This window comes from Scomber japonicus, chromosome 13 (genome assembly GCF_027409825.1).
Source record: "Scomber japonicus isolate fScoJap1 chromosome 13, fScoJap1.pri, whole genome shotgun sequence".
Taxonomy (NCBI): domain Eukaryota; kingdom Metazoa; phylum Chordata; class Actinopteri; order Scombriformes; family Scombridae; genus Scomber; species Scomber japonicus.
The window spans coordinates 27821978-27834209 of record NC_070590.1 but is presented as its reverse complement, the minus strand read 5'-3'; the positions used below and the strand labels follow the sequence as shown (position 1 = coordinate 27834209).

Sequence of the window (12232 nt, the reverse complement as noted above, 5' to 3'; positions counted from 1 at the left end):
GAGCTGATAAAGATCAGAATAAGACAAACAGCGACCACAAAAGAAAGAAATATCGTAATCCTCACCACAACACGTTGAAAATGATCAAACGAGAATGATTTTGCATCATTACTGAAAGAGGTACTGTGTAAAGCAACATCATGCCCTATTTAAATTGAGCTGCACAGGTGGGAGCATTAATACACAAGAGACATATGACAAATATGCACTGCAAGCTCTTATCATCATCACAGTCAGTTTACAAATGGTGATGATCTGGAGGAATTAATGCAGATATGGACTCAAATGCAAATTTCACAGATAGTAAGGTAATATTAACCCTTACATATAGTTTAAATTTGACCTGTTTTGAAATTTGAAAGCAGCTGGGTCAGTGTAAATTGATTATTCTAATAGTTATAATGAAACCTACCATTCCAATTGTGTTGCATCCTTCACTTTCAATAGATCCATAGAAATAATTAAGGCTGTCAACATGATAATATGACTGGTAAAATTTGGTCTATAGATGGAGAATACATTACATTAAATTTGGTTTAGAGACTAATTATAAAGAGATTAAACATGACTCACTCCATACAGTGAAGGGTTAGATTCTAAACAGTTTGTAAAGATGTTGTCAGATTATACATTCTTATAACTATAAATACATCTAATAATTGTTGCATTCTGGATTTTGGTTTGCCTGTTATCACACAGTGTTAAGACAGAAAACAAAGCATCTTGGGAGATGGTGAGGAAGAGATGGAGAGAGAGAGAGAGGGGGGGGATGGTTGGGACCGAGAGGAGAATATCAATTCTTCTATCTGTTTCCTGCAATCAATACACACTTTCAGAACACTTATGCTGCTGCTCTGCTGAGAGCCGAGCAGAGAATCAGAGAGGAGCAAAGAAGAAGAGAGGTCAAGAGAGCAAGGCAAAGGGCAGCCAGGAGGGAAACATTCATCTTCTGCTCCAACAACATCAGCTAGGGAAGGAAAGTGCAAGAAAACCCAGGAGAGAATAAATCCAGAGAATAGAAGATGCTGTATTTTATGAAAACATTTTCTTTACAATTTTATTAGTGGTTATTCTGGACTAGCTACACTGTATTTTGAATACATTTTATTATAGTTTGCTGTATAACCTTTATTACTATTATTAAAATGATATAGAACCCTCATCTGCTTTTATGTTATTCAAAAATCGGGGTTTGTAATGTGATGAAACATCACTATAATTCCCTTTTGTTTCATTTCCCACACAGTATTTTCATTTATTAAACAACATACAGTACAAATGACTTACCAAACACTACTAGTTCAGCAGGATCGCTGTCTCTTTCTCCAACCATGTTGGTGCCAACACACACGTACATGCCAGCATCACTTTTCCTGGTGTTGGAAATCATCAACTTGCCTCCTCGGATCTGAAAATGACAAGCACATATATAGTATGTAGGAGAGGAGTCAAAGGATGGAGAGAAATGGAGGAAAGGGTAAGAGAAAAAAGAGGTGTGGTATAGGAGGAGGAGGCAGAGGTCGACGGGGGAAGAAAGAAGACAAATGGAAAGAGGATAAAAACAGGATATTGAGGCATGTTAGTCAAGACAGAAGCCACTCTGTCATTTTCAGTCTGTGTCTTGACAGATGGCTTCTCTGCTCACTCTTACACTGTTTGACAAGAGGTGTAGCTCCAGGCCAATCGCCATAGTAACATCTTCCACTGCTTGGTTTGTAATAAGAAGCTGCATTGATTCATCGTTTATTGATGGCGTATAGTGCACGCACACACACGCACACACACACAGGCAAGCATCCATATAGCAGATAGTATTGTATTCTTGCATTGTTTGTGTGGCCAGTTATTTCTGTTTCATCAACGTAGCTCCACTTTGATGAACACACTTGTGGGATTCAATTATACAGCGATCAATGCATTTCAATCACAACGTTTCTTTTCAATTACCAATACTGACGGAAATGTATTGATTCCTAATCCGTGGAGTCTCATCAATAATCAAAGCTCAAAGCCTTCTATCCATGGTGATACAAATTATGGGTTGGTCAGTGAAGGACCAAAAGAAGCAGCTTGTGTGACTAATACACAGCAGTACACAAATGTAGGTTGTAATTAGGGCTGTTGGAACAGATATTGGGAATCAAACGTAATTTGAATAGTTAAAAAAGAAGTGATAGTAATCAAATGCTGAAATGACTATTTTAATGTGTTTGGGTTTGGGGACAGACTCCTGCTAACGTTTGGGCTTACAGTGCATCCCGATCACAAATAGCATGTCGCATATTGATGTAAACAAGCGCATACTGATGGTCATTTATATATTTTAGTTAAGTGCGTAGTTTCATTATGATGATCCAGTATGATGAAAACTTAAGTTCATATTATTCATTTGTACCTAAGCCTTATGATTACTTAGCAATAATGCAATCAAACATTTATTGGTAATGGTGGAATGTCCTTTAGTGGACAAAACATATGCCAACCACATGCTAATAGTGGCAGCAGAAATGCATAACCCTATGTCTATAGTACATAGATACATAACTTTTACAATTATAGCCACTCACTAAATATATATATATCAATATATGTATTGTCAAGATAAATGATTTATTTTAGAGATATTTTCAACTATGAGTCAACTTACAGTGATCCTCTCATCTCTGTCATTGACCCGGATGTTGTTTCTCTTCCAAGAAATGGTGGGTTCTGGATGTCCTCTGGGTGGGATACACTCCATGACAGCCGGCTCACCTGCCGCCACTACCACATCACTGGGAGTCTGACGGAAATCATCTCTCAGAACTGGAGAAAAAGGAGAAAGTGGAGAAGGATGTTTAGACTGAGTGTAAACATCTTCGCTGATGATGCGATTCTTTATCGTACTATGCCTACATGCAGTCTTGCTGACTTTCTAATGATGTGGACTTCAACATGAAACAACATGCCAAACAAGTGGAAATACAATATTAGGATTATCTCTCAATCTTCAACTGAGCTGAAAAACTCAAAACATGACAGTACATTGCTATTATTACTGTAAGACTGTGAGTTGAATACAGTGTGCATGTGTCTCCAAGGTCTTCATTGACTCTCTGTCATGTGTGGACATTAATAATAAAGGCTTTTGTAGCTGACATACACACACAGTAGATGAATTATTCAATCAGATCCAGACACAGGCACACACATTCCCTTGACAAACATACACACATAAATACACTTGAATATTCGCTCAAGAAAACAAGTAAGCATTCAAACACATACATTAGATACATCAGATTGGAGAAAACCACTTTGAATATGGACAATAATTCCCTCTCTTCTGATTTCTATTCATAAAACATTACATTCCCTCCCTTATTTCCACATTCATCTGTCTGCAGTAAACATCTTGTGCCTGATACCTGAAGGCATTGGTCTTTTTCTCTGCCCTTCAAGCCTCTAGAGCTTTGTGACCTCTCAGATTACAGGTGTGGAGAATGGTTTTGTATTCTAGGTTGATGTACTGACAAAACAAGTCTACCAGGAAGAAGCCAAAGCCATGCAAGCCTGCAGGGTAAGTCTGGTCTAAGCCACTCCAGGGATTTATAAAGGGGATAAACCAATGGGCTGGTTTCTATGGCATTCCTATTTGGGCCCAGTGGTCCCCTAAACTGCTATCCTCTCTGATCTGAAAAGCAGATCCTCCCCAAAATTCTCTTTCACAGCACAATCTATCTGAGGCGTTAAGAAATTTAAAAAGATGAGCAGCAACTCTTTCAAAATAGCACTTGGGGGAGATCAAATTTCTACCCTTAAAAAATTTCACAAAGTTCTCTTTGAAGCTATGGCTAGATGTGAGATTTGGACATCAAGGAGTTGGTGGATGATTAATTGATGCTGGAGGATAGCATGGCTGATTTGCATACATTACAGCGATCTGATTGATGATATCAATAAGTCATATCCATATAATGACATTCCACTCATGTCCTGATTCAGGTCTCTCCTGAGTGTGCAAAGATCTGCAGGGCTGTTGAGACTGTCATAACAATGAGGACAGAGAAATCAGTTATTCTACCTTATAAAGTGCAAGTCATATCAGGCGCTGACGTCCTAATATACACCGACAGCTCTTCACAGACTTTGGAACATTGCTACTAAAAAAGCTGTCAAATATATCACCTCACTGTCAAAGCAAAAGCTTCTTTAAATGCCCTGAGCACAAAAATGACAGATAGGTTTGTCATGTTTGGGGGGGAAATCATTTTAAAGTAGGAAAAAAACGACATTGCGATATCTTTTTGTCCTGATATATTTCGATATGAAAAAAAGACAGGAATTTTCACTAGATACATTCAATTGGTTATTGTACAAATCATGATTAAATCCTTTGCGTACATCAAAAGTATATTCTCTTCTAACAATGACAATAAACATTTTACCACCAAGCAAGGTGCCACTGATAATGCACCCAGGTGACATTATCTGTGACAGTAGCTGCATCACATGCATGTTTACAGGCAGGTGATAGGCTGTGCTGTGATGAAAGGGTGCACTTCATCGGCTTATCAAACAACCAAGAGAGGCGGCACGCATTTTGAGGTTGTGGCAGTTGACTATTAGGGCATGCTTTGGTTGTTTGATAAATTGTTAAAGTGTACTAAACCACATTGGGAACTGATTAAACTCTGTGTGTCCAAGAACCCTTAAAGGTAAAACTATTTGCCCCATCACCCTTCATCTTTATTGAATAAACGACACACACATTTGTTTTGGTCTTAGATGTTGGTGCTATAGTGTGACATCTAGTGGCTGAATGTTGTGTACTGCAACTTTAAATTGGATTAAATGATGTAATATTAGACAAGCTTTTCTTGCAGATAAGTAATGGAAAATGACTACTTTTACTACTACAACTACAACTATTCCTTTCGTATCAAGCATGGCGGTAGCATGACATGTTTGACTTACTGTACATTGCGCATCCCCTAATATAACTATTACACATGCACACATTGTGTTGTTGATGCTGAAACACTATACCGTGCATCCCTATTTTAAAGTGTTTTTTCTTAATATCACATAGCACATATGGTGTTTATCCAACATGGCATATGTCCCATTTCATCACACAGTCAATCAGTAATAGCTCATTTTGTGATTCAGCAAAACACTTGAGGCATTATTTCTCACATGTCAAGTTGAGTGAAACGTGTGAACAGCAGCAACATTTACACATTTAAGACCAAGGTTGTAAATCCCCTAATTGTGTGAGCACTCCAATTACTATGATTGAGTAGCTTTTCAAAGCACTTGTACTGTTCTGAGCCAATATTCTACTTCTACATATGCATGTTTATTGAAGGAGTCTACTGAGTCTATTGATTGACTATGCTATGATATTGTGTAAAAAATTCCAAAGTAGGCTTTAGTTAAGAGGTTATGGCCCAATCATGAGGCTATTCTATAAACATTTCATTTGAAACTCAATCCCATTGGGGAATCTTTGAGAAAGCCCTCCAAGATGGTCGCTACATTCATGATTGAATTAGCTCATTGATTGATAGATTTGTTGTCTGTCATTATCACTGTTTTTGTAAGTGATAATAAAATACACTTCTACTTAAGATTCAACATAACCAATTTAATGTCTATATAAGCAACATGTACTATAAGTAGGGCTGGGCAATATATCGATATATCGATATCGTGATAGGAGAATTGATATCGTCTGATATTTTTAAATATCGTAATATTGATAATGGTGATTTTCCTTTTTTCAAAGGCTGAATTACAGGAAAGTTATGTTATTTTTCTGAACCAGCTGTTCAACTATTTGTCTATACCTATTTATTCATTATATCCACATTACTGATTATTATTTATCAAAAAATCTAATTATGTAAAATGTTTTGTGAAAGCATTAATAGCCATCCCTACAATATCCTCACACTACCATTACAGACAGATAGATATTTGGTCAAAAATATGATTTTGTCCACACCCTTCAAGTGGCTGTAGTCATTCTCTTTCCAACCTATTCAAGTCTGAACAAAAGACAGATAACGTGTTATTGTAACATCCTGTGAAACCTGATTTATTTTTCACAAATTCAATTCACTGTGTTAGTCTAATAACCAAGTGCTCGGTTTTCATTTGCACTGGGAATTAATAGAACACAGGGTAGTTTTCAAAGCACTACTACTCCTATATTCACTCCTTTGATATGTGAAGCCTTGAGGACTAAATAAGCAAACAGAAGAGAATATATTGTTTGTTAATGCAATGGAACATGAGGGTGTACAATTATGGATGCTCTGAGACATCTTCCATTGAAACCAGTGGTTAAAAACAAATATCTAATTTTTAAAAAAGGCTGATTCCACATGAAACTTGCACGTGTTACTGTTTGTGAGTAAATGTCTCCTGCAGGCCTTTTGGCTTTAGCATTTATCAATACTGATCGATCATGGACATAATCCATGTGCGCTTCTATATTTGTCTGTGTGTGGTCATCTGCAACAGCGTGGTGTTTTTAATATATGCATGAATGTATCTATACGTGGGTGGGTGTTCATGTGTGTGTCCACGTTAGTGAGAAACAGCATCAATGTCGCTGTAATGTCACAGGCCAGCAGGGGAGGGTCACTGCCTCATCTGATTAATGACACACCCCCTCTAATGACAGCACCCACAGGCCAACAAAAGCCCAGAGACATTACCATTATCATCACCATCCATATATCCACCCGTGCATCCATCCATCCATCCATTCATTTGAACTCTCTTACACTGAGACATCTGAGGACGACTCTTTATCTGAACTGTCTGGTTTGTGTGGAAAATTCACCATATCTTAGTGTCAGGCTGCACGCTGCAAAGGCTCATTTCTCTTGTTGTCAAGATAGCGCTGCATCCTCTTTGAATGAAGGTGAGAGTGTGTGTGTGTGTGTGTGTGTGTGTGTGTATGCAAGGAGATAAATCAGCTTGTTTTTTTGTTTGCAATCAAGGTCACGGGAGATGGGCACATCAGTGTTTAAAGGAGGGAAGGGGGTTATTTTTTATTTCCTCATTAGGTAACGGAGGCTGTGCTTCCCTTTGCACTGATAAAATACAGGTGGACACAATTCATTGTTGCCTCCTGAAGCACTGTGTTACTGTCTGTATTATCTGTAGCTCTTAGAGGGATGGAATTACTTAGCCTCAGAGCATTTGGGGCACTCCAAATCCCATTGGTCCTCCGATCCTGGAATGATATGCCAAACCGCACCCCTGGCCCTATCTGTACCTGCTGCATACATTTTCCCAATCACTATTCACACAGCAATTTTTTTTAAACGTGACTAAATTGTTCAGGAACCTGTCCCATCACGCCAAAATGAGGAGGGAGATAGGATGGTTCGCTGCACCCCAGCTCTGAATTATCATGCCACAGGGTTAAAGGACCGTTGCAATGACCTGTCACACACCATTCTGAGATCACGGCTCCAGGGGCCCCTGATCTTTCCAATTCTGCCCCGCACTCTCCCCGGATCTGAGCAAAAAGAGGGTCTCTAGAAGTTTATTAGGCACTGGCAATTACCCATGAGGCCCTTGGGGGTCCATATTAAGTGGATGCACTTTGACCCTTTCCTTAAACCCCTTCAACAAAGCCGGAGTAATCCCCACCACTGGGGCTGAACAGTGCGCTTTAATCAGAGCACATACACACACAGTAACACACACACAGGGAGAGAGATAAGAACTACAAGTGCATATTTGAAATGTAGATGTCCGTTTGGAAACTGGAGTAATATCCACACTTCACACACTCTGAAACATACAACTAGAGACGGACCATGTGACGATATATATGATGATACAATACAGATTTATCTACCAGTAGAGTCACTGCTGCTGAGGAATGGGCATCTTTAATATTTCTTCTTATCACACGGCAGTGCTGTGAGGGAGCAGGGCTGATGTATGACAAAATGGGATTTACTTGTTCATTGTTTGATGGAGTGCTTTCATTTTAAAGCTATACCACTTATTTCATGAATTAATTAGTCTACTGAAAGTGAAAATTAAAAAATGAATCACCTACTTTTAATAATCCATACATTATTTCTTCTCAAGTTGTCAAGATTTGCTGCTTTTTTTGTCATATGTGATATATTTGGGTTTTGGACTGTTTTTTTAAATCACCTTTTTGACAATTTATACACATTAATCTAGAAGAAACACCTGCAGATTAACTGATCATCATACACTTGTTTTGTCCAATATTTGAATTAAACTCTTTTGACATTTTCTGTATAAACTGTGTCCAAACTCACTTTCTGCAATACTGACATCATATCTATATCACAATATACATACACATATATCATGAGAGAAGATTTCATTATCTACCTCTGCAGTAACACACAAGCACATCTGAGTCTCAACAATAATCAAAATCAAATCACAGAGGCCTTTAGCTTGGCTGTCGGCCTGTGTCTGTTCACAATGACAAACACATTAGTCACACAAAAACAAACGACACCCATCTGCATGGAGGATTTATCAGCCAGAGATGTACATTGATGGATGTGCTAATTGCATATTACACTGAATCATTACCAAAATTAAAAACCACCGGAGAAGCTCATCTATTCTACGCCAAACAAAGTGTGTTATTATATGGAAGCATTGTTTACTTGTGGCTGCTTGACTTGTGTGATTTACCTTGGTGTGTGCACAGTATCAGGACCCCGGCTGTATATCAGGGCATCATTTTAGCATTTAATTGGACGTAAAAAACACCTTTGGGGGCAAGCTCTGGCTCACTTTTAATTAAATGGCTTTATCGCTGTCGTTAATGTTCCAAGGACTGTGTGTGCGTGTGTGTGTGTATGTGACAGTACCCCCACACAGAATAAATATTCAGATGGCAGAGGGAGAATGACTGATAGTCTCTTGGCTAGCAGAGCAGTGATGGAGGGAGGGGATTCAAGAAAAGGATCCTCGGGTTCAAGCTCTTTTGTATGTGTCTGTGTGTGTCTGTGTGTGTGTGGGGGGGGGGGGGGGGGGGGGGGGGGTTGAGCTGGTCATCTGTCAATCCGTCAGCTCCTGCTAACCCTTGTCCTGACATGAAGCAATCTGCTTTGGTGTGAACAAACACACACACACACACACACACACACACACATACACACACACACACACACACACACACACACACACACACACACACACACACACACACACACACACACACACACACACACACACACACACACACACACACACACACACATACACACACACACAAAGAAACACACAGATTTTTTGCTCTTTCGCCCCAAAATACATACATCCCCTCCTCTCCTATCGCTTTATCAAACCTGCTTGGACACACACATACACCTCTTCTCTTTTCTCTTATAGGTGTAGCACGCTCCTCAAAGGCAATATCAGTCCAACACTATTGGGCCCAACAGGGGCCCCCCATCAGAAGCCACCTTCCATCAGCAACTCTCATTATCCAGATTGGACCCCCCTCCGATCCCTATCAACCATTACACCATGATGAAACGGCCCGCACAGGATATTGGTGTGTGTGTGTGTGTGTACGGGTCTGGAGAGGATGGACGGGAGGTGGTGGGGTGTTTTTTTTTTTTTGGGGGGGGGGGGTGTCTCACAGTTGGAGACAGATGTCCGTGCTGCCTCTAAGCACCCACGGCCTCCCCTGCCCCACCCAAATACAAACACAGACACCCGTGCGGATATGGTGCGCAGCAGCTGTGGCAGCAAATACACCAAAACACAGTCTGCATCCAATATGACTGACTCAGTCCAATATATAGCCTGGCTGGAGAGTGTAAGCCCCTCCAGCACACACACACACACACACACACACACAACACACACAGTGTCAAGAAGCCCTTTTTATTTCTTTATCAACATTTTTATGACAGCTCACCTCAAATGCCCCCTCTTCAAAAAAAAAAAAAAAGAGAGGAAAAAAACTACTCGACTCAAAGTGTAATTCCATTTTTTTTCATGGCGCTGTCGTTTGGCTCTTTGGCCTGAGAGTATTTTATGGCCTTGAGTAAATGACATAACATGGTTTAGCTCTCTGGAAATGCTCATATGGCCAACAGCGAAATTGAGCCAAGCTCTAAAGTTAAATGAATGGGAGTCACAGCGGCAGGGCATTTCAATTACTCCTTCTACGAGTCCAGAAGGGTCACCTTCTCCAGCCCCGAGCCCGCCTCATACAACCACACACACACACACACACACACACACACACACACATAACCTGTTCATCAATGTCCGCTGCATTTCTCCCCCCTCTCACTCACGTTTACTCCCTCCATTTTCTTTTGTCCCTCATTTAGGCCACCGTCGACGCTGCTTAGTCCTGTCAGCTGAGTCCATTTAGCAGCCGCAACAGCTGCCCCCGACCCCACCCACCCACCTACCCACCACCACCCTCAACCTCAACCTCAACCAGACACCCTCTCTCATACACGGCTCCACTAAAAACCTGAACCGATGGTTGAAAAGCAGCTTATCCCAGCAGTCGCGTTGACAAGCTCATGAAAAATGATTTCTGTGCGTATAGCTTGCAAAACAAATGAGACCCTACAGGTTGAGGTGAAAGGTTCACAGCACCCAAGTGTTCATTTTTCCTCACTTATCAACAGTGAAATCTCCAGACATGAAAATGTAAACAATATTCATATAATCAGTTTGATAGAGCGTTGGAGTGCTTTGCCATATTGATCCTGGCTAGAAGTTGACAGAAAATCTCTGTAATACAAATGAACACTACAGCCGAGCATCTCTCACGGCAAAAACCTCAGGAAAAAACCCAATTATTAGAGAGTGTGTGCTGGTGAGAGAGAGGACTGGAATGAAATCCACAAGTCACAGTGATGCATTACAGATTATAAGCCTGTTATTAGCATAGATAAACCTCTCCTTACAACATAATCGCCATGCAGGCAAACATTCAATTTAATATTCATGTCATGCTTTGATACTGTTTACGGTGCCTTAAAATGCGTTATCTCCATCTCTACATGTAAAATACGGCAGGGAATTGAATTAAGTGATAAAATATGAGAAACTGCTATCATCCACCATCCAGTCCTGCTGTAAAATTAAAAAAAAAAAAAAAAGTAGATGAGGTTATCTGTCAAGGTGCAGCATTTCACGGCTTCTTAAGCACTCATAAATGCCAGGGCCAGGCCCCTCCACAGTGTCTTGTCACACCCAGACGTGATGGAAAGGGGAGGGGGTAAAGGGTAGATGAGAGGGGGGGGGGGGGGGGTAGGTGGGTAACACTTGGCAGCGGTGCAGCCTGTAGTCAATATGACCGTGGGCCCCACATGCAGCAGTGGGACAGCACAGGAGGCCCTCATTATCAGACACCAGAGGGAAACTGGGTTCACATGGGAAGAGGGGGTTGTTCTGTGTGTGTGTGTGTGTTATAATCAAGCACATGGCTTATAGATACACTAAACACAGTCGCCTGAGGATGGTCAGGCAAACTCTCAGGGCACCGTGTTAGCACCGGCGCCGCAATCATGTGACAACAAGATTATGTTTTTAAGCTGCTTCACGCTTTGCATGGAAACACAGGACATGTGGTCAAAATTATGTAAGTCCTCCAAAAATGACTGGAAACTATAGTCAGTCTCACGAGGCTGTGCACTTAGTGTTTATGACACAAACCCGGGCAACCTCTGTGCTGCCACCAATGAGGACAGCTGAACCTTTCTAACACTAACACTGATGTTTGGGTTACCATGCATGTATACATGATGCAGCCACATGTATTGTCAAGGTTGAAATTCATGCGCTTCTAGGTATGCAAATGTTTAATTTACCTTTACATAACAATGAGCAGTACAATCAGTAGTTGAATTGCAGAACTCTGTTACAGTCTACAGTATGTCCCACCAGAGCCACCATACTGCAGGACAGAGATACCATGTAGAGAGTTCAGGAACTATGATTGGTCAGCTTAGGTTGCTCATGTGTTCTCCAACAACTTTCTGATGCCAGTAGATTGTTGAGAGAATACAACAAAAAAGCAGGTTGAAAAAAATGACCCAGTTTGTGTTATTTTAGGTAACACACATCTAAATAGTAAATGGACTGTCCTCATACAGCACTTTTCTAGTCTTTTTGACCACTCAAAGTGCTTTTACACTGTATGTCATATTCACCCATTCACACACACATGCATACACCGTTTGCACAGCCACTT

At 40.6% G+C, this 12232-nt stretch overlaps 1 protein-coding gene across 1 annotated transcript in view; it reads right to left on the bottom strand.

Annotated features, from left to right (window-relative positions):
• Window positions 1–12232, bottom strand: part of robo3 (roundabout, axon guidance receptor, homolog 3 (Drosophila)) — a 171170-nt gene that overhangs the window by 46481 nt on the left and 112457 nt on the right. Inside the window, exons 3-4 of the mRNA XM_053331144.1 lie at window positions 2648–2805; window positions 1288–1408 (exon numbers count right to left, since the gene is read on the bottom strand). Coding sequence (XP_053187119.1) covers window positions 1288–1408; window positions 2648–2805 — 279 coding nt within the window. The remainder of the gene's footprint in view (window positions 1–1287; window positions 1409–2647; window positions 2806–12232) is intronic.